Source organism: Lichenostomus cassidix, chromosome 4, assembly GCF_008360975.1.
Source record: "Lichenostomus cassidix isolate B80296 chromosome 4, HeHo_3.0, whole genome shotgun sequence".
Lineage (NCBI taxonomy): Eukaryota > Metazoa > Chordata > Aves > Passeriformes > Meliphagidae > Lichenostomus > Lichenostomus cassidix.
The window spans coordinates 22357136-22380318 of NC_139484.1; the positions used below are offsets into that span (position 1 = coordinate 22357136).

At 44.2% G+C, this 23183-nt stretch overlaps 2 protein-coding genes across 11 annotated transcripts in view; one reads left to right on the forward strand and one right to left on the reverse strand.

Moving 5' to 3' along the window:
* Nucleotides 1-8354, forward strand: part of PPM1K (protein phosphatase, Mg2+/Mn2+ dependent 1K) — an 18046-nt gene extending 9692 nt beyond the window's left edge. The window contains exons 4-7 of the mRNA XM_085058237.1: nucleotides 489-654; nucleotides 1180-1324; nucleotides 2158-2292; nucleotides 2724-8354. Of these exons, the coding sequence (XP_084914363.1) occupies nucleotides 489-654; nucleotides 1180-1324; nucleotides 2158-2292; nucleotides 2724-2855 (578 nt within the window). The 3' untranslated portion in view covers nucleotides 2856-8354. The remainder of the gene's footprint in view (nucleotides 1-488; nucleotides 655-1179; nucleotides 1325-2157; nucleotides 2293-2723) is intronic.
* Nucleotides 8355-11151: 2797 nt separating this feature from the next.
* Nucleotides 11152-23183, reverse strand: part of WDFY3 (WD repeat and FYVE domain containing 3) — a 152190-nt gene continuing 140158 nt past the window's right edge. For all 10 annotated transcript variants that reach the window (XM_085058239.1, XM_085058240.1, XM_085058245.1 and 7 more), the window contains 10 exons: nucleotides 22422-22569; nucleotides 21454-21608; nucleotides 21021-21179; nucleotides 19496-19675; nucleotides 18256-18438; nucleotides 17526-17622; nucleotides 16193-16522; nucleotides 15888-15999; nucleotides 15351-15548; nucleotides 11152-14842 (listed from right to left, as the gene is read on the reverse strand). In XM_085058239.1, the coding sequence (XP_084914365.1) occupies nucleotides 14722-14842; nucleotides 15351-15548; nucleotides 15888-15999; nucleotides 16193-16522; nucleotides 17526-17622; nucleotides 18256-18438; nucleotides 19496-19675; nucleotides 21021-21179; nucleotides 21454-21608; nucleotides 22422-22569 (1683 nt within the window). In that variant the 3' untranslated portion in view covers nucleotides 11152-14721. The remainder of the gene's footprint in view (nucleotides 14843-15350; nucleotides 15549-15887; nucleotides 16000-16192; nucleotides 16523-17525; nucleotides 17623-18255; nucleotides 18439-19495; nucleotides 19676-21020; nucleotides 21180-21453; nucleotides 21609-22421; nucleotides 22570-23183) is intronic.

Sequence of the window (23183 nt, forward strand, 5' to 3'; positions counted from 1 at the left end):
AATTACAAGTACTATAATTATAGATTACTGTATAATTGCCTGCTTCACCACGCAACAGAAAGTAAGAGCCATTACCTTTATGGTGACCTAGCTGTGCAGTCACTGTGCCCAGGGATAAGGACAATAACCCTGTAACTCAAGGTGAGCTCGTGGGACTGAAAAACTCTTTGCTACAAACTGAAAGGAAGCCACTAAACCTTGTACTGCTTTTATCCCACTTGCCCTGTTTGCATGGAGCCATGTTGTTGCACAGAAACACTTAATCCTTCCCACCTCCCATCTCTTCCCCCAGTCCTACATGCATGCATGTTTGCTCTATTTTTTTTTTTAATTTTTTATGTGTAGATTAGTTTAAACTTAAAAGCAGTTACTTGCTGGTGATGTAGAGCACAAGTTGTCTTCATTTTACCAATTGAAACTGTTGCTGCTATAAATGGCTCCATGCTTTGAGACAGTGCTAAAACCTCTCTCTTTGATGACGTTTATAGCAACTCTGCTGAGCTCTGGGACCACTGCAACAGTGGCTCTGCTCCGGGATGGAATTGAGCTGGTTGTGGCGAGTGTGGGAGACAGTCGTGCTCTGCTGTGCCGAAAGGGAAAGGCCATGAAACTCACCACTGACCATACTCCAGAAAGAAAGGAAGAGAAGGAAAGGTACCTGCTGGCTGATGATGTGGCTTCCCAGGGCATGGCCTCAGTCAGGATGGGCTTGTGTTCTGCTGCTGGGTTGGGCCAGGAAGAAAGCAGAGTTGGATATAGAGCCCAGAGGTCACTCTGAGCTGGCAGTAAGTGGCACAGATCCAGTTAATGCACTGGGGCCCATTTAGAGGGCCAGGGATGTGGAAAGCCCTCCATGAGCATAAACTGCCTCAGCAATAAGATCAGCATCACTAACATCCAGAACAGAGCCATGACCTCATAGTTTACACTTGTCCAAGATTGCCAAGTTAGAACCAAGAGCAGAAGAAATGAGTTATGATTCCAGGTCATGACTCAGCCCACCAAGACACATTCCTTCCGTGGAGCCCTTCAGGGAGCTAAAGCCAACCCTCAGCCTCCCAGCTTAGGATTTCCGTACTTCATCCTCCATTGTAGCTAGTGACAGAAATAGGGGATAGAGATGGGGGTAATGGTGTGAAGGAGTAACTCATTTGCTTTTTCTTTTGTGCCTCTGGACAGGATTAAGAAGTGTGGTGGCTTTGTTTCCTGGAACAGTGTGGGACAACCTCATGTGAATGGTAGACTTGCAATGACACGGAGCATAGGAGACTTGGATCTTAAAAGCAGTGGTGTGATAGCCCAGCCAGAAACAAAAAGGCTTCAGGTAAAAGAAGGGCTGGTTGCCAGGGACAGCAACACTCGGATTAAGGGGCTTCATAGGTACTTCATGCGGTGGTGGTACCCACATCACACGAGCCCAGGTGAAGCTGGATGGCCACATGTTTTTTATGAAGTGACCAGAGAGCAACTCTAATTAAGTTGTTTAAGATTAACACTAACAGGACAGAAAAGAATCTAGTACTAAATTCAACCAGATCAACTTCTAAATCCCACTTCTCAGAGTGAAATATATTATGAGGGAAGAAAGATGACACATTATATGCATTATAGGTGTTAGCCTGTTTGGGTCTTGTGGTCAAATGAATAATTTTGAGGTTATTGCTGGTATAAAACCATCACTGAGAACTGGGTGGGATATAGATGGGCTGCCATCAAAAAAGTAGAATATGTAGAAGTTTGCACAGTTGAGAGGAAGAAGGGGAGGAGGAAAGGATAGCTGCATGTATACTACCATAGCTCTGCAGTCATCCAGAAAACAAATGAAATACCCAGGAGGTATTCAGCCTCCACTTTGGCAGGAAGCTCTGCTGTCAGTTCACATTCTGTTTGTTACTTTTCCCCAGTGCACCTCCCAGGGCCCCAAGAACTTATATTGTTTTGGTCCCAATAAATGCCATCCACTAAGGGTTTAGGGAGATGACAGCAGTGCTGTCATGTCTTCCTAGAAATCCTCAGTTTCAGGAAAAATTTTGCAGGAGAGCATGCAGCAGCCCCAGAAAAAAAAGGAAGTGCTTTGCAGTAGTATGAAAACAGAGGCAGTTTACTTGCCTTACAGCACTCACCCAGAGTGGTGCATCCTGTGTGCCTTTGTTGCAGCTGCACCACGCAGATGACAGCTTCCTGGTCCTGACCACAGATGGGATCAACTTCATAGTGAACAGCCAGGAGATCTGCGACTTCATCAGCCAGTGCCACGACCCTGCTGAGGCTGCCCACGTGGTCACCGAGCAGGTAATGCCAGCGCTTCTCTGGGCACCAAAAGTTCCTTGCTGGGTTGGGTTGGCTTAAAAAAACAATTTTTTCAAAATTTACACAATACCACACATTCAAGTGAATTGAACCAGTCCTGCTGGCTAGCATTGTCCTTACCCTGTGTCGCCACATCCTTGCCAGGGATCAGATCAATTAACTTGCTTAGTCCACTGAACTTATTCCTGTGCTGAATATGTCATCAGCACAGATGGAAATGGCCAGTTTCTGACCATGGATCTGGACGGTGGCATATCCTATGGAAAGCTCTGGGGCATACTGGAATGGAGCATCAGGGCTGGGAAGGGGCAAGGAAGTCTCTGCCCTCAGGGCATGCTGTCCCAGGTGAAGCCAGACACTTGTTTCCATTTCCAAGCCGGAGGCTGATGCTGACACTTTGTTTCTTCCCTCAGGCAGCGCAGTTTGGCTCTGAAGACAACAGCACAGTTGTCATAGTGCCGTTTGGAGCTTGGGGCAAGTACAAGAACGGGGAGGTCACCTTCTCCTTCAGCCGCGGTTTCGCTTCCAGCGGGAGGTGGGCATGACGACAATGCCACAGCGATCCATTTCCTGCCATCACCTGGCCGCAGCGTGCTACAGGAGAACACCTCCATCTGTTCTAGGCTGACTCAGTGTCCTGTCCATCTCTTCTGTTCCCAGTGTTAGAAGGTGCCACTGCTCCCTTGGTGCGTAACGCCCGCTGTTGCTTGCGGCTGACCGTGTCTTGCTGCCCGCGTTATTCCAGGCGGCATCGGGGCAGTCCCTGGGTCTGTAGCCCCAGCAGCTCCGCACATCACTTTGTTCACATAGATGAGGTTCTGGGCTTTCACCTGAGGCTGGAGGGGTTACACAGTCGTTTCATACCTACTTGTATTCCCCAGGACCCTCGGTTGCCTGGCAGCTGTGAGTCCCTGAGCCACATGCTGGCTTCCTTGTACGATAAAACACATGGGAACAAACGCACAATGTTCTTAGGAAGACAAAAAGAGGGTTTGTTGTCTTCCTCTGCTGCAGCCACCCAAAACTCCCCTGTGCTCCAGGAGAAGTGGGTGAAAAATAAAGGAGAAGTTTCAGAATGTTTAGGTTCTGATGCCAGTGGCATTTGGTGAAGCTGTACAACTTCCTGAGACAGTGCTGCTTTGCAGGGCTTTATGCCCTCACCGCCACCATCCATGATCCTCTTGCTCCAAGGAGACAGACCAGGCTGAAGCCACGTGCTGTTGGACAGATGGGAACCTTTCTCCATTGGGTCCAAAGCCTGAACAGTCTCTGTGGACCATGCAGCAGCCCCTTGCACTGTCTTCTCTTTGCTGTGTCAGTGCCTGACAGGAGCACAGAGGAGGGAAAAAGACGCACAGTTTTGATATTCAGAGACTCTAATCAACTTGAATTTTTTTTTTTTTTTTTTTTTTTTTGTAAATAAAGAAAGCTAGCTAATTTCAAAGAGTTTACTCTTCCAGATCTGATGTGTAAGACAGTTTATTTCTTCATACATACATGAGGATTTTCCTGCCCTCTGCTGAAGGTGTCTGAGTTAGTTATGATCTCTCGTGCCTCTTCATGGTACACAAGGAGATGTAAAATGCTCCAAGCAAGCTAGAGAAAGGAGAGAGCATTATAATAATGTAAGGTAATTTTTATAAGTTTCGGGTATTATTTCTAGTAGGTGTCAGATATTCAGACACCAGAAAGAAGTTTTATACTTAAAGGAAGTGTTTCCACTTCCTTTTTTTGGGGGAGTCTGTGTGCAGTGAGGCATGGGAGGACCAGAGCTCTGATCCAGCTCATATCACTGCTGTGACACAGACTGCAGGTGACATGTTGGCATAGGTGAAGATCTGTCCCAGCGTGCCTCGTTCAGACCTCCTCCTTCCTCCATTCCACATCAGGTGTCAGCTCCTGTGGCAGTGAAATATGGGCAGAGAAGAACGGGTCTTTTCTCAGGCTTGCCACAGTTTTTTCCTTCTATGGATGCTTCCAACAGCACAATTGTAAAAACAAAACAAAATGAAAGAGAAGTTGCCTGATACTAAATCACCTTGCAAAAAAAAAAAAAAAAAGGAAAAAAAATCTGAGGTGCCTGGCCTGGTTCGCATTTGCTAGTGTGAAATACCTATCTTCATTACTTCTATCCCTTTCCCTTTAGTCCAGGGTTATCCCTTAGGCAGTCATTCCATGTGTCTTTTTCCTTGCCTCTAGTGGAAGGCCTATCAGCACCCAGCAGAGCACTGTGTTTTACTGACAGCATTAAGTACTTGGTGTTTCAAGTGCACTGGTTTTGTCCCATCACTTGGTGAGCTACATGGTGTGCATAATGTATATACTGGGTTGGAACTGCAGAGGGGTGTGTAAATCTCTGTTGTACTGGATGCTGCTGCCCTGGCCTTGGCACTGAGCACACCACTGGTTTGCAATTGTAATTCCTTCTCTCTCCTTAGATTTTCCCCAGGATTGGGTTTGGTGTTCACCTGAGGTCAGGATGGTTGCTCATGGTGGCTTTTATTTCTCCTAACAAAGTGGTTATCTTCTCAGGGGAAAGATCCATCCATAACTTCTTTGAAATTTTACCAAGGAGGGGATAAGACAGAATTCTATCAAACAGAGGCTCATTAGATTAAGGCGTATTGGTGGTTGTTATTACTGCTTTTGTACAATCACAGAAACATTTGGATTGGGAAGTTCTCCCAGGCAGGGAAGGACTCCCAGGCATCATCTCACCTCCAGTCCTTTCTGTTGGGTGGCCCCTTCTTAGCAGCTCTGTTCCCTCAGTTCCTGTGGATGAGCTTCCAGCTCACCACTGCCTCTCGTGCTCCCCCTGGGCATGCAGGAAAAACCAGAGTGCTCCATGTGCCTGAGGCTCCCTTCCCCCCTGACTGGGACTGATTTCCTAGGGCACCCCTGGTAGGCAAAGTGCTGACCCATAGGGATGAAGAGGTAGAGATTTGCTGCAAAGTTTTGGACCTGAGAAGAGACACTCCCCCCACAGCTGGTATATCCATACCCAGCAACACATTGCTGCCAAGCTGTTGGAGTATGATGCTGGAGCAGTTCAAATCACTGTTCTCCACTCAGCCTGTGTGCACAGGACATCCTCTGGATCTTTGGAAACCTCATCTGGATCACTGTAGATGGCTTCCAGCACCACTAATTCTCAGCTACTGGATGCGTTTATCTGCAGGATTCCACTTTCCAGAGGAGTTCACTAGACCATCCTCACACTTGAGCCTTCTCTAGAGACTGCAAAGTGCTGCCTCTTTTCCAATTGCTCTCTCAATTCCCCAGCTCCTAGCAAGGGATCCCAGCTGCTGGGATCAGCCCTAGATCAGCCACGCAGCAATCCCCTCACCTGGCTGGCAGCTGTAATCTTCCCATGTCTCAAAGCACTGAGGAGGTCAGGGACAGGGCAGTTTCCACATCCTGTCTGAATTCACTCTCCTTCCTCCACTTTATTTACTGAAGAACTGACAGCTTGATCAAACCTTTCCTCTCCTTCCTCCTTCCTGACTAATCAATGATATGAATGCTTTGTTTTCCTTGCCCAGTTTCTTTTTCACTCCTGGGGCAATTACTGCAGTTGCTGCTATTGTTTGAGTTCTGCCTCAAGCGCAGCCCTCTCAGAGCACTGAGCTGTGGCTCGATAGGCACAGGCCAGGCCCCAGGACAGGGACAAAGCTGCTGGTTTTCACTGGGCTAAGGCAAGGCACCCCTCTATCAGGAGACACTTCAGTTTGCCAGGGCTGTTGCCTGTTCAGGTGTACAGTCCCAGGCTCTGGCAGGTGATACCTGCCCTAGGAACCTGCCCAAATCCTTCCCCACACCCTGCCAGCCAGGAAACCCCTGCCTCAGGGCACATTTCAGTATTGCCTCACCCAAAAAACTTCTCTTATGCCATGATGACATTGGATTCCACCAATTCCATTAAGTGCCAACAATGTTAATCAGTAGCATTAACAGCTCATGTAAACCTGAACAAGGACCTCTGGAATCTGCACCATCATCCACATCAATCCAGAGTGGGGAGAGAACGTATTCCCCCATCCTCTTGTGGAGACAAGACAGCTCCCACAGTCCAGCAAGGCCATCCATGCCAGGACAAAGCCCAGAGCCACTGTTTGTATTAACACATTCCCAACTTCAGCCCTATAAAGGCATAAGCAGTGCAGCCAGCAAATTCCCTGACTTGCACAGGAGGCTGCCAGTGCTGTAACAATAACACACTGGGTGCAAAGCTGCCCTTGTCTCGTGCCCCATTTTGGGTGCCAAAAAAGACTCTGGAAGGTGGACTTTGACTGGACATCGGATGGCCACCAAGCTGCTCTATCACTCCCTTCCTCAGCAGGATGTGGATGGGGGCAGAAAATAAAATGCAAAAAACCCCAAAATCTGGTCCACATAAAGGTAGTTAATAAAGGGTGTTATCATCCCCTTTTCAGATGCCAATGTATAGCCCAGCACTGTGAGGATGTTGTGGAAAAATGAGCTCCATCTCAGCCAGACCCAATACACACTTCTAGGTTTTCTATCTGGTCACTAAGCCTCCTGCTGCCTGCAGCAGCTCTGTGAGCAACCAGTTCCACTGTACCCCTCAGGGACTGGCAAAATCCTCCTCACAGCAGAGCTCCTTCAGCTTGAGGACAAAGAGCAAATTGTCCTAACAGCAGCAGCTGCCTGTCTGAGAAGTTTATTATTCCAGGACAGTGAAGGATCTCACACTTCGAATGCAACAAAATGGAATGTTTGCTCTCTAGCTCACTGTCTTTCCCATGCATCTGAGGTTTCAATAAAAAGAATATTTTTTGTTTATTACTGACTGAATCAAACATTAAGGGTGACCTGCTGAGCAAACTAAAAAATGTTCATTTTTTTCCTACCTTTTAGGGGTTGGATTTTGAAATCCATTTGATTTGGTAAGAATGTTTTCTTGCCTGTACACCCCCCCTGGATCAGTGGAATCTCTCACTGTACAGGCACTGCAGGAGGGTGGGCTGGGGGTGCAGAAAGGCAAACAATGCTGTCCAGCTAAGTACTCACTTTTAGTGTAAGGGTGTGGAAGGCATGGGGGGCGTCATGTTGCTGGAGGATTTACTAGGAGAGGTGTTGAGACTGCAGATGGATTTCAAACTTAAGTCTCTCCACCACCTGGAAAGGGGTAGGTGTTTCATGCTTTGTAGAGGAGACTCACAAAAAAAGTCATTTGCAGCCTGGATGTAGGAGAGCTCGTCTCTCTGGATGATGAACACTGTGCAGGAGACTGAAATGGGGAGAGATTCAGTAATTCATTTAACACAGGGGCTGCATTACAATCAGTCCCTTTGGGCTGAAATGCTCAGGGCTGGAGAAAAATCCAGGAGCAGCTGAGAATGGGGGTGTGGGGAGAAATCAGCAATATCACTGCTTTTTACATATTTGGAAATTGAGAGGAGCTTAGACTCACCACAGGATTTCTGCCAAGTTCCACAGGATCAGTGTTCCATGAGCCACATTTTCAGTCTCAGCAGGTGGATGTGCTGTGGTTAGGCTTTGGGAATTTTAGCTAAGGGAGAAGCATGAAACAACAGCTACCAGTGAAACAGGTTTGATAATTATTTTTCTTAAACACCTTCAGTTGGGCACTGCCAGGTCATTGCTCACTCACCCAAGAAGCCGAATGTGCAGTACAGCAAGACTCCAGGTATTCCTTGGCTCCAAATCTGCTGTTCTGAATGCAGAGATACCCATCAGGTACCCTCTTGACCCAGGATTTGGAGTGCTTGGGCAGTGGTGCCTGTCATAACTTTCTTACAGACTGAAGTGCAATTGTATCCATTTGTTACATACTTTGCCTTAGGGCTGTGTGTAATTCCTGTGGTTCGATGTTTATCTTCGGTATAATCAGTGTCTGAATTTCATCTACTATGACATTTAAGAGATGTGTCCCCCTTGCCTTTTTTTTTTTTTGCTTTAAAAATGTTTTTTCATCTTCATCACTCAAAGCTACAGTAGAGCAGCTAAGTCTGTACTGGAATGCTTACAAGACCTTTCAATAAAGAATTGGCTTCTAGGAACTGTGTCACTACAAATGGATTTCTCTTCTTCCACCGCATTGCCAGCTAACAGGAAAGTTTCAGCTTCTCAAGCTGTGTCACAACTGTCCTGTTGCCATAAAAAGCTACTGATAACCAAGGCTTTGCCTACAGAGACATTCTCCCAGTGATAACCAGTGCAAAGTACCTCCTGTCTCTGGGCTTTGCTGCACCAGGGTGACACGTTCTTACTTGCTATTTCTGTCTGCCTGGGTGGCTGTCATGGTGAGCAATGTCATCCTGTGATAGACACAGTGCAAAGAAACAAATTTGGCCTCCACAGGAAATATGTTTTTGCTTCTGCCATGAATTCAAGGCTGTTCTGTTACACTTAAAGAAAATTTAAGGAAAAAATAAGAGCCAAGGGTTTTAATTCATCTGCAGCAGTAACCCTGAGATCACTGGTATTTTTAGATAATACAGCTTTTCACAGCTGGGCTCAAACCTACTTTACTCTGTCTCCCTTGAAAGCAGCAGCCTTGACTTCAGCAAGGTCTTAGCAGTTTCCTATAGCTGAGCCCCAGCACTTCTTTTAAGGAACAGAATCCTTTTTTGTTATCCTTTGTTGCCTATCTACACCCCAGCTCAGTTTGGAGCTGATCAGCTCAATCACATAAATAAACGGGATAAACGCACATATCCCATGGTGGTATTGTAATCCCTGCTCAGATGGGTGAATTCCAAGAGCTTGGGCAGTGTGTTGGGAAACCTGCTGGACAGCTTTGCCCTTTCACAGAAGCTGGGAAATGGCTCCCAGGTCCCACTGCAGCTGGAGCCCTTGTCCTGTAACAAGGATCCCTATGAGCTGCTGCTCTGCACCTCTGCAGGAGAGGAGTAGCTGAACACAAGCACCACCACCATGGTTCCCTGCCCAGCTTCAAGATGGTCTGGGCAGCCAAGTTTTGAGAAGGGAAGTACTGTGGACTTCTCCTTCCAAAGGAGAAGCTGCCCTGTGGGAATGGCTGGAAGCTCTTCCCAGAGCTTGTGTCAGCACCACCCCCTACAGCTTACCTGCACAGGGGTTGTAGCTGATGGCACCGAGTTTTCATCACAGCTGTTGGGCAAGAGCCTTGCTACACATCTCCCCTCCTTAGTATTTACAGTGGGAACACTCCTGCCCAGAGGGTGTCTGTTCCTGCCCAGCTCCTGCACCAGCAGCTGTGGTGCCCTTTTGGGCAGGCAGGATTGCATTTAGGTTCATCAGTGCCACGTTCACGTTTTGTTCCCATTTCTTACACACTGCCCTGTTTTGGGGCCCGGTCACTCATCCCTTGCTATGCCACCCAACTCCCTCAGGAAAACAGGGCAGGATTTGGTTCCCAGCACATCAGTCCTGTTTCTGTGCTTGCTTACCTCACCCTCCTCTCTACACAGTGTGGCACAGAACGCTGACTAGTGAATCAAATCTGTCCTGACATGGAGACAGACACATCCCACTGCCAGTAATTCCTTAAAAACACACATGCACGTTTTACAGCACAGAACACTGAGCCTGGAAAGCAGCTCAACCTCACCCTTCTCAACTGTCATTTATTGCACCTGTCATGAAAGACAATTTGGTCACGGCAAATTGGCCAGAGATTTGGTTTTACCTGCTAAATCAAATGCCTGGCCCTGGGTGGTGCTTCTGCCTGGCAGGAGCTGTGGTGGAGCCAGAGTTAAAGGCTGGAGCACTTGCAAGGAGCTGCCTTGTCACTCAACAAGTGTCTTGTTTCTCTCCAAAACTGGCTGCTGGCCCAGCTGATGGCTGTTGGGATTTTACAGTTCCAACACTGACATTAGAACTGCCATGAATTCCACCTTTTTTTCTTCTTCCAGACTCAGCTTTTAGTGCAGAAATCTCCCAAATACTATGGATTTCCTAATTAGTCACCCTTTTGTCTGGACAAAAAAGAGCCAAACCAACTCTCCCAACACCTGATCTGCAACAGGAGCTCCAGTGTAAATGAGTCCCTGGACTTAATGTCACCACAGAAGCCTGTGTGCCATGGGGCAGGGGTGGGACTGCACTTTCCCAATCCATCAGGACTGTGGGCTCCACCACTTCCCAATGCTTGACATTGGCACCTCCAATCTCCACCATGCCTGGGAAATGGGTCAGGGAAAATGAGCCTGAAATACTGCATATACTAAATGACCCAGCTGCACAGAGCAGCCTGGAGCTACTGTTAGTAGGAAATCTCTCCCCAAAATGAGTGGGAGGCAATGCCAGACCCCACAGCCTGGAGTTGGCATGGTTACCTGGGTCAGAATGCTTTGGTGAGGCTCATCCAGGACCTGCTCCCTGGCAGCAGAAGGACACCCAAGCTGCAGCTGGCAAGTGTCTGCAGCCACGCTGGAAGCACAGCAACTCCCCCAAAACTGTTAAAGAAAAAGTGGTTTTTTTCAGTGTGTGGAAAGATTTAAAATGTGGAAATGCCCAAGTGAGAAATACTTGTACCTATCAAAAGTGAACATTATGGGTCCTATATAACCAAGACATAGCTCAGGAAGGCCATGGAAATACCTGCTGTAACTTACTCATTTTCCACTGTCTTTATCCAGCGTGATTTAAATAATTCTTTTCTGTCTGCTTTCTCTATACTGACACAGCCTAATCTTCTACACAGTCAGATTCTGCTGAATTCACTCTACAATATAAAGCAAAAAAGAACAAACTAAGACACGTGATTTCATGCTGCACCATCATGGATGGCCACACTCACATTCAGAAAGCAAAATTATAACAAGTAATAGAAATTTACTCCTCATGATGACACAGAAAAATGCTACTCATGAGTTACCACTCCCGAGTTAAAAACGTTTATTTAGCTGCAAATGTTGTGTCTTTCCAACAAATGCAAAACAGCTTTTTGGTGGTAAATAGCAGGTATTTATTTGAAATGAAAAAAAAATACTTCAGTACCTGAACTATTGCATTTAATCATGTATTGTTGTAACTGTGTTACTCTACCTTTTTGCATTGGAGACAAATATACAATGAACATTCAGATATCACAGATTGCACACTAGATAGTAAATCGTCAGGCCTTTTACGTAACCACCAAAAAACAGATATTGGATTCTGCAATATAGTACAAAATTCCACACTCCAGTCTTAGCCAGTTATCTTCAATTTACTCCTGATGCTGTACAAATAAATGGCCATTTAACTAGGGCTTACAAGTTAATAACAGGACAAAAAAAATATACATTGCACTGACACAAAAAGTCAGCTGTGTTAATAGTCATGCAACAAGTAACCAAACTTGCTGAAATTAAAAATACTTTCTAAAAACAGTTTTAACTGCATAAGTATTTTATACACAGTTCATTTACCGAAACAAAAGGAGTCTTTAAATGATACAAAGCAAATATAAGTTTCTACCAATTTTATACATAAGAAAGTGCAAAATAACTTATCTAAAGTGTTCTGCTATCGAACTGATGAATGCTGGCTGGAGGCAGCCAACTCCCTCTCAAAAGCATGACGTTACAGTTGCACACTACATACGAATGTTAGGAGTACATGGATAAGTTTACTACAAAGAACAAGGCAGGAGAAGACATGTGAGGTACTTGCAGAGGATACAGTCTACTAATGTTAGTGTACATGAGTATATTTTTGCTCAACAGATTTTTACATGGAAAACAAAGCAAGTATTTGCATTAGAAGCTCGAACGAAATGGAAAAAAAACCCCACTCCCACTTGAACACCACAGTTGCCCACAGCACCAGCTGCCACAGGAAATACGAGCAGGTGTGTTTGTCCCCCTCTGCCTCCAACAAGCAAAAATGTGGTTTTATGGGAACAGAATTAAGTCAGAGGGCTGTGGTGGTTTGCTTGCAAAATGTAAACTGGGCCTAGCCTGCACACTGCAGAATTTGTAAAGAGTAAGGATTTCTTTAGTGCGCTGCCAAACACCGCAGGCGTGGAACAACACCCGTATAACGTGTCTCTGTGGCTGACAGCCCCCTGTCCTCGTGACCCCGCAGCAGGACTGTGTCCCTGCTTCAGTGGCAATCACATCGCTGCTGTTGGCACAGCCTTGCTTTTATTAGGGCTCAATCATGTGGCTGTACAAGTTCCAGTCCACAGAAAAGAAGGCTTCCTTAAATTTGGAGTTTATTTGGAAATCTGGAGGCAAGGGGAGGAAAACTGTGGACTCAAAGGCATTTAAGAGTTGTTAAAATAGCCTTTTCTTCAAACAGAAAACGTTAAGGCCACTAGCCTGTCTTCTGAACTATGCTGGTTTTGCATCATTTTGGGAAGGGTGAAGGCAACGTTAGAGAGAACAGCTGAACACAGAAATTCCAGTGCTCTGCACATGCTTACCGAGGACCTCTTCCTGTTTTTAGGGTCAAATCTGTCAGGGTAGCCAGTAGTCATTGTGGCTACTTGACCATCACTCTTTGGATCCAAAATTTGGGTCAGCTAAGCTCAACAAACCTGCATTTACTCAACAGTGTGCAAGGGCTCTAGAGAAGCCTTTCTGTTCATTTGGGGACCTAGTATACATACCAAAACAGGAATATATCTCATTTTACAGACCAGCACATACATAATAAACAAACAAGTATCAAAATACATATTTAACCTTCAGTGCATAAACATGTGATACCAGGGTAAATAGTAAGTGGTCAGAATTAACAAATTATTCACGGCTAAAAGCTCAAATCAAGAGAAGACAGGGGTGCCCCCGCAGTGCCAAGGACCCTCTGGAAGGAGCTCACACCAACACAGAGGGCCTGGCATTTTCAATGGTGCAATTCCAGTGACAATGCTGGTTTGAAGGATTTGCCATTCCAGGGCCAAAGCCTGCCCAAGTCATTCCAAGTGAAGGATAATCTCATCCCTGTGACAACACTTACTCAAGTACTATCAGAGCCACCTGTCTTCTGTTGGTCTGGGTCATATCCTTACCTCTATTTAAAAGAATCCATTGTGAATATACCTAGATCTAGGATCAGTTTGTCACCCATTTACAAAATATATACACATATGTTAAAAAACAAAACCAAACCGACCACCAGCCTGCTTGCTGCCCTCCCTCTCCCCCCTCACCAAAACAAAAACCCACTGGCAAGACCTCATGCAGAAATTAAGTCCATGGGCCTATCCAATGCACGTGCTCCAATCCCAGTGGATATCAGTGTCTCTACTTCATCCCACATGTAGTGCAAAATAAATGACAGAGTAGTAAAAAAATACTGCAATTAAATTCATATTGAAACTTAAAAACCATAATGGAAATCTACTGCTGTCCTCAAGCTGATGGCATGTGCTGAAAGACAGAGAGCTCCGAGGAGCATTTCTGACATGACCAATATCACCCTGCTTTAGAGCAATGCCTGTTGTTCCAAAAGTTTTTTTGCGAGGAAGCTGCGGGACAACAGCGGTTACATTTTATGCACAAGAAATTAATCCTGTACCTATATGCAAAAGCCAATTGCTATTGACTAAAGAAGATAAAAGCTGGTTCTTGCACTGCATGAATCAGCTGCTAATGAACAGTAAGTAATTAACAAAACTGCAGCTCTGACATATGTATAAAAGAGGCCTTATTAAATATGAACAACACTGAGGTGGTAAATAGTTTGGTATAAAATGCAACACAAGTGTACAATTTAGTTCTTGGTTATCTTACAGCTAGAGTAAAACTCCAAGTTCCTATTCTCAAAAATGTTTTCTTTTGAAAAAATTCACGTAATTCTATGAATAGCCTCACTTAAATTAAGATACTGTGGGCAACTGAAAGAACAAACATGCACAGACTGGATTTTTAACAGAAATACACATAATGCCTTCGAGTTTTCTCTTTTTGTTTTTTTTTTTTAAACATTCGTATTTAAATTGATAGATGAGATAAAGATGCCACACAAAGTACAGTGGTTAATCTGAAGTCCCATGTAACAGGCAGTTAAGTTCATATTTAGATAAAAAGGCCGTTATACCTATTTACAATATACACAGTTGCTTGCGAAGAAGGCAGATTTACAACTATCTTCTAAAAAGCCTTGCCCTCCCCTCCCCCCAGTTAAGATGACTAACTCTACAAAAACAAGACAAGAAGGGGTGTTTAGGATAAGTGAGGATTTTCTCAGCAGCCACGTCAGCATGGGTTTAGGGGCTGCCAGTTCTGTTGGATTTGTGGTTATTAATCATGTCTTCCTGGGCCTTGCTCTCCTCTTCATCTCGCTGTTCGCCTTGCCTGCCTTCTGTCAACACAAACCAATGTAATGATCCCTTTTTTACTTTTAGTGCTTAGAACGCAGTATAAATATAAGTGTAAACAGACAATATTCCAATCCCTTCCGATGCTCTCACTGGTTCCTGGAGTGACAGTGGGGCTGGATGAGGTTTGCCCATCAATTTCTGGGCCCCTCCTCTGAGCCCCGCTCATGCTGCAGGTTGTAGAAGCAGTTCTGGCACACCCTGACTGGTGATGAAATCTTCAGCCGTTTGATTTCTGACTGAAACCTGCTGCACCTGTGGAGAAAAAAAAGAACAGCACTGAACACAGGTCCTCTCCGTTTCTATCCATTTTCTATTGAGCTGTGGGCATTATTATCATGACTTCAAACATCAGAAAACTGTCCTAACTTACCTTGACATGGAGATGCAATGCAGTGTGCCAGAAGCAGAATTTAACTCAAATGATTGCCATAGAGTCAATACAATAAGACTGTGTGGCAGGTATCTTAGAAACAGCTGTTGTCACCAGTGTAGAAATTAGAAATACCATCTCTGACCCAGTGGACCAGAGAGAAGACTTGCACTTCAGTTTGTGGATAAGAGGAGCTCACACACATCCTCTATGTCATACATTTTCCTGTCTGAGGCTGCCAGCTAGTGGCCTCTAAACCAGCATCCTTAAAGTGTCCTGCACACTTTAAGAAGCCTCAATCTTTCACCAGAGTTCTGTGGTATTCCACAGCTTTACCCCACCTAAAATCCTGAATGGAAAAGAGCCCAAGAGAGGCTGTTGGCTGCTTACTTCTGGCAGAAGAGCTGTCCACAGTTCCTGCAGTGGTGCCGCCTCTCGGTGAGCGAGAAGCGCACGGTGCAGCCCGAGCAGCTGTCGCCACCCTCGTCCTTCACCCAGTGGTCAGCCGCAGACCGGCCTGGCTGATCGCTCACTGACCAGCTGAACACTCTGCCCCGGCCGTCCCCAATCAGGATCCTGCTGTGATCCCTGCAAGGGAGAGCAAAAGCATTCTTGCACCAAAGCCTTCTGGCATGGCAATGCACAGGCATCAATGACAGATTTTACAGGTCAGGGAATGTCATATGTTAAAGTACTGGTATAGTCACTAATGTCCCAACTACCCTGCTCTGACTGGAAAACAGAGCTGTGACACTCTGTGTAACATAAAGGAGCCAAATAATGCCACTTATTGTAGTGTTTTTATCTCAGTCCTTGAAGAAAGCTGCCCCAAACAGAAGCACCATAAAACTGTGTTATGAACAACAGTACCACTTCATGCTGACAACATCCAAAAACGTTTGAAGCCCTCTCTGGTGAGCTACTCACTTGGAGATGCCGAGTGCAGTGATTTCCGCCGGGTGTGCGTTGTCTTTGCGATCAAATGCCGTGTGCATAGTTAGTTTGCTTCTGAACACCAACTGGCGCTCCCATCTGTATCCTAGAAAGCAGTGGGAAGTGGGAGGGGATAAAGCTAATTTGCTCTTTCTCATTTTTGTTCCCTCCTTCCCCAACACGCCTGTATGTGTGACTTTGTAGTAAGGAAAAAATCTCCCCTACGATTCAAGTTTTTCTCTTTTTCTATGATATGACACTTAGGAACAAATCTGAGGGCTGTCCCCAGTTTCTTTTACCTGGTTTAAGCTTGCTGTAGTGCCGTGCTTCAGCATAGCTGGGGTGTGGGTGGTTAACCTGAGCATGGGGATGCATTTTTGCTTGTCCCTCAGAATAATTCACGAAGATAAATCCATCTTTCTCATCCAAGCTGAGCTGGTCTGACCAACGCCTGGAGTCATCGGAGCCACTGTCTGCTGACCACGCTGCTGCTGCTCTGGCTGACGATGACCGAGGCCTGTGGCTGGTGCTGCTTGGCTGGCTCTGGCTCTCCTGCAGTTTGGTGTCCTGGCCTATGCATGGATCATCTGCCTCAGAGTCACTGCTGTCCTCTTCGTGGGCTTCGTGCCCTGGATTCACACAAAAGGAGACAAGGTGATGTTAGTGAGGCTGGTCATGGCCTGAACCTTTTCCTCATTCTGCTGCTGCACTGCCTACAGCCCAACAGGTACCAACACTGCATGCAGCCATCTCAGAGCCTTTTCAGAGATTCAGCTCCTGCCAGGAATCACATCATTCTTATTTTCTGCACTTTTTTACACTACCTTCTGTTGCCAGAGAACAACACTCCTTAGCTGAAGCTATTTCCTACAATAGTCCCTCTGAGGTAGACTATGATAGACAAAAGGAACCAAAATTTCAAAAACACTCAAGTTGGCAAAACCTTTCAGTGACACAAAATAAGGACAGTCAGCTATGCTGAAAAATATGATGCAGATTCATTAATAACAGACTTTTTAATACCAAAAAGCAATTACTGATGATATTTATATGTCTGAACTCCAAGAGACACTGAAAAAACTCAAAAACTGTATTTATATAATAATTACTAATGAGTAATTATCATGGGATCCAGATTCAAATCCAGATCGTATCATCAATATGAAGAGGGCAAAAGGAAAATGAGATGGCTAAAAGAAACAATCATGAACTGTGGACCAAGATCTTTCAACAGGGGAAAATGATATCACTGCTTGTCTTGTATAGACTGTTCCACCAGATCACTTGAATTCTGCTGTTATGCTATAATTGCACTTCATACTAAAAAATATCTAGCTTTTGGACAATTTGCGGGGTGTACCAACAGCAGAAGCAATCAAGAGAAAAGTTTCATCTTCACAGAACAAAAAGCTATGATGGGCAACATTTTTTCTTACTTGTAGCAATAAGAAACTACCTTAAGTAAGGTGGTGAACAAAGAACTCAGATGCTCTGACTATTGTGCCCACTGGATGTCTTACAGCCTTTAGAGACAAAATCTCCATCCATCATCCAATCTGCACAGGATTTCACCTACCTTTAGCAAAGTTCAGATATAACAGGGAAATATCAAATACTTGTCAGGAGACATACCTATTTGTGCTTCCTGACAGTCCTCTTGCATTTCCAGCATTTCCACAGGCTCTGGAGCTGGTGTTTCTGGCACTTGCAAGAACTCCATCCGCCAGAACTGGAGGGACAGGGGATAAGCAAAGTGGCACTTACTGAACTCTTGGTTTTCTTCTGAGCTATTTGTAGAGTTCAAATGGCTAAGTAGAACTGTGTATTTGAACTGGTAACATGCAAGGCAGCTCACATCTCCATACCAAACCCTGGTTTTGGGGACTAGAAACTCTAAGGAGACATCTGTGTTCCTGCCTGAATTCACTCCACACAGCTGTCTGACCTGCAGACTCCGGTTAAGGCAGATCCAGGACAGCACACAAAAGTACTGAAAATTGGATTAGACTTGTAATTATCAGAGATGAAAGTAACCTTCTCTTTTCCTTGTAGGTAGCAAAATGAATTGTCTCAAGGTGTGTGAAACAAAAATAGTGAACCAAAACGACAGTCTCCAAGCATGAAAGCTGATGGCCAAAACAGCGCAGAAAGGAAAACATATGCTCTGCTGACTATTGCTGGTTACCACAAGCCAGTGGGGGCATCAAAGAGGAGAAAGAGCTATTCAGGTGAAACACCCAAGTACAACAGGACTGCTTTTGGTCCTGGCCAGGACACTCTGTTGAACAGCCATCACTTCTCTAAATACTACTACTACCAAGGCACAAACCTAATTTTCCAGGTGGTGATTCCTGGTACTTACCCGTACAACCCCGTCCGAATGCCCCGTTACTATGACGTTCTGGGTGTCCCACTCATTCATCTCCGACACAAAACAGCACATTATTTGCTGGCTTCGGCCAGTGAAGGTGTTTACACTTGCAGTAGGGCTGCCATTAATGCTCCACACGTGGATGTAAGTGCCAGCACATGATACAATGTCTCCCTGCAAAGGCAAAAAACATCTTCAGATTTCAATACAAGTCGCAGATATTCTTCAGCAAAAATGTAAGCTAGATTCATTTATAAGCCAAGTTACAAGGCTGGCACTTTTCAGGAAGTTCTATTCAAAATGAGTCAGGCCAGCTAAAGAAACCTTTAATATTATATACATTTTTAAAAAAATTGTACCTAGAACACCAGACTTAGTAGCAACCCATTTGTTCTATTTACAGCATACAATGAGTTGACCAATTCCTCCACTTTTCATAGCTTAACAATCCAACAATGTATTTTCAATACTTTCTCTTTTCAGTTTCCAAAGACCCTGCCCATGTTGACTCCACTCTTTTCCACAAACATGCACCACATCAAATTTCATTTGCATTCTTGCTGGAAGAAGTCCAAACTAGTGAGGAGAGGAAACAGAACTGCAGTCTAAAGCACTGGCAGCACTACAACCAGACCACCAGCAGTCAATAAACTGTGACACTTGCTACCCCTCCTTGCATTACAGCCTGTTTTGTCTTGATTTCAACCACTACATCTGCTCCAGCTGCAACAAGGTCCATCCAGCCCTGATGGCCATGCATGGGAGCTGGATAAACGGTGAATTGTAACTCACAGGACCACCAGGGACAGAAGGTTTTAGGATATATGTTTCCCCTACAACTGGTACTACAGCTTCAACCCAAGATATCTCCTGTTTGCTTTAAATTCAGCTTAAGACAAGAGAAGCCAACCAAGACCACATATGAAAAGCTCTTCTTAGCTCTTATGGCAGGTTTGGCAGCTCACTTTGAATGTCACACTAGTTATACAGTTTCCAGTTTCCTGTTAATAACCTCTTCTAAGCTTAAGCCACTCTACCATGGAATGCACCCACGAATGGTTCTGGACAAATGACACAAATTACTCCCTAAACCAGCTAATCAGTTTTCAGATGAGTTATACAAGTTTTGCCTAACTAACAGAAGAGCCTAGTTTGTTTTTCTTTGGTTTAATGATCTCCAGCTCTTGCTGCTGCTCCCACTGCACCCTGGAGGATGGAGTTTGGCTCTCACCGTCAATTCATTTATACAGAGTGCTGAAATTGGAGCCCTGTGACCTCGGAGCTGTGTCAGGAAGGAGAGTTTATTCAGATCCCAGATGATGCAGGTGCGATCCCGGGATCCACTCACAATTATGTGATACGCCAGCGACGCCGTTAAGCACGTGACAGTGTCAGTGTGACCCAGCAATGCCTGCAAAACACAAGTCAGGAGCAAAAGCTGAAATCAGGAGAGAGAACAAAAATCCCACGTTAAATCCTCTTACCTGAACGACTCAGATAATGTAACCAGAATATCCTATCAGAAGATGCAGCTGCCTTACAAGTCTTCAGTTGATACCTATTGCCATGATTGAAAATGATAAGAGTAATAAATTTTTTTCCATCTAAAAAGTACTCTGACAAAACAAATTTTCAAGGGTCTAACGTTACAGATCCTTCCACTGAAGGATCAATGCATTCTATTCTGCATCAGTAGCCTGTTTATAAGGTCAGAATGTGTTCCAGGCTGCACCTGAAATTACATTCTGAAAATAGAAGTTAATGACTCCAATAGCAAGTGCTGATGACTAAGAAAAGTTAAAGAGACAAGAAAGAGTTACAACCAAAAAGGCAAAGTCAATTGGAAGAAGGAGAAAATAGAAAATGACAAGCATCTACTAATATTAGGCCTTACTTTTACATTTTAGGCTTAATCTAACCATTGGAGCAAAAATCTGGAATGTAGTCAGATTATTGTAATTTATTACATTCCAAATCACTGGCCAAATACAGTAAATGGCCTTCAAACATGCTGCCCCAAAATTTAAGATACCATGTTTTACCTTACGGCTTTGGACAGTTGAATACTGCATAAGGGAAGTTATTAAACAACTCTCTAAATTTATTTTCATAAATTTGAGTGGAAGATTTCCTCTAAAAAAAGAGTTCTGCTATTAAGATGCTAATGGAGCAGTAACACTTTACAACCTATAGCAATGATACACAGCTGCTAGAATATTTTGACTTAGTTGGGGTTGGGTTTTTTTGGTTGTGTTTGTTAGGTTTGTTTTTTCTTTAATAAACACACAAAACTTACCCTGCTCTTAGTTGCATCTCTCTAAAGCACAGATGCTTGTTTTAGATTATAACTTGCTGTAAAATTAAAGTAATTAGGTTTTTTTTTAAGAGCAAAATTAACCTTTAAAGTATCCTCTTTTCACTGTCCTTCCTGACACAGGTTTTAGATGGGGTGGTTACACGTAACACTACAAGTAAGCAGATCATTTCACAAAACACACCTGTGTAATTTTGTTATTATCACTACCAAATTCCCTTCATCTCCAGAAAGCTCCTGGTGATCCACTATCCTTAAAAACAATGCCATTTTAAAGATGCATTTTGCCCACTTCCGATGCAGATCAGTATCTCAACTACTCTATTCTCCAAAGATCTGCTGGACTCACAGTTTCACAGGCCACTGTGAGCAACACTCATGACGTAATTACTTTGATCTTATAACATTAATTCACATGAAAGGCAGTTTTATTGTATTTTACCTGTTTCAGTGTGAGGGCTTTAGCTTTTTCTTTGGAGACACCCATCTCCCACACACACACTGCTGTGCTTGTTCCTCCAGTGATAACTAGTTTGGGGTTGGGGCAAATGGCACACAGTATCTGACCCCATTCTGACAAGCATTCATAAACAATCACTGCCTAAAAACACAGAAAACAAAGAATTACTTGCAGAACTAGTACTTTGTAGGATAAAAAATAAAAACCCGGCTGCCATCTTGCATTTATTAAGTCACTAAGACGTGGTAAAAAATTATTTTCAGTTATTCTGACAGCATTCTGATGAAGACCCCTGAGAGGGAGCAATAAAACTTGCAGCACAAGATTATTTCATTCACACATGAAACAAACTTACATTGTTATATTTTTTTCACCATTGAGTACTAATTGCTAGAACAAATTCCAGATTACAAACCTTGTCTGACTCGTAGGTACCCAGTCTGCAGCTGAGGTCTGCATAGCCCCAAGCAAAAGTTTTATTCCACGTGGGTGGGATGAGAACCTTGTTCTGTTCTACTGCCAGAATGCCTTTATCAGTACACACAATCTGCCCCACAGGCTCCTTGAGCTCTGAAAAGGAAGATGGGGTTATGTTTTATTGCTGGGAGAGACAAATACTATCTGATCCCTTAAGTACCTGCTTCTCTGCCAAAGCAAAGTCTCTCTAGTGGTTATTTATACATCCTTTGCTTCAGCTGCAGTGATGGCAACTTTTGCTCCATTCCTAAGAAATGCAGAGCCAAATATAGATTAGTACTTTCTAATTTCCTGACTTAGAGTCTTCTCTCTAAGCCCTGCTATGCCCCATGTAATAGAATGTCCTTCTCTCTTTACAACAGGGAGAGAAGACGAGATTCCTTTACTCAGCTAAGAAATCTCTGTATAGCATTTATCTGCCTCACAGATGATTAAGTTTTGTTCAGTCTCATGTCAGATACGAAGTCAAAAACCACTTTCTTCTGTCTCAGTGAGCTACCAACACCACCCTTTCCTGCTAACATTTCTCAATATTTCTTGTCACTGCAGTAAAATAATCCTTTTGCCATGAAAATCACAAAAACTGAGGCTATCACAGGCCCAGAGACAACCTATCCTGAATGTTGTTTGTTAAATTCAAACTTATAAAGAGGTGCTTGGGCTCCATTCTATCCTATTTAAAAAATGTTATATTAAACCGGTGCAGCTATGGTGTTTCCCAAGTATCTTTAAGGTAGCTATGAACATAACCTTAAAGCATTAGGATGTTTTGAATTTCTCTCTGTCACAAAACTATGGGAACCAAGGATATCAGAATTAAGCAAAAGATGGAAAAGTACTGTCTTGCTGAAACTCTGAATGCTCAGGCAAAGAAACAGCAATAACTACTGTGGGTTCAAAGTTTACCTTTCACTGGGGCAAGAGATGGCCTGAGGTTGTCCAAATGATGGAAAAAGATCTTGTCACTCGTGGAACCAGGGGGCACAGAAGTTCCCACAGCCTCTCCATTCAGACGGCTTCTAACACGCTTTGGTGGGTGGGGTTTTTTGAAGAGCTGAAATTCATCAAGAAACTAATGATCATCAAAAATTACAAGTTTACAAGGGCACAAGCTTAAAAAGATCATAAATATGTCCAATATACCTTCTAAAAATTCTGCAGAGCAGCAAATGTTACCTTACTGCTCTCAGTATTCGCTAATAACTTACGGTGAACATTTCAAAAAAATTCAACAAGAAATATCAAAAGCAACAAGGAGTGAGGTTGCTCTGCCCCCTCAGGCTGTGGCACCTTGGGACCCTCACAGAGTCTGTGAGAGCCCTCTTCCAAACACAGCACCAGCTTGCATCACAACTTTTAAAAGTAGAAAACCAAACTGCCAGGCACATTACTAGTGCAAGAGATAGGATAAAGAAGATGCATCCTACATCATGCAGGAAAGGAATGAAAAAATGCACAGCAGCCATGTCACTGAGAGATCCTGCCCTGAATCCCCCATAGAAAGTCACAGAGGGGAAGAGCAAAACTCTACAGTTACATAAAAATGTGCCCCAAGGGCATTCACCACCAACAATGCCTTAAGGAAGTTTTGGGTTTCCCGAGTTTATTGCAGTCTATTTCCTCTAACAAAGCATTGTGCAATTGCTGGTAGATCTCATCACAGGTTTG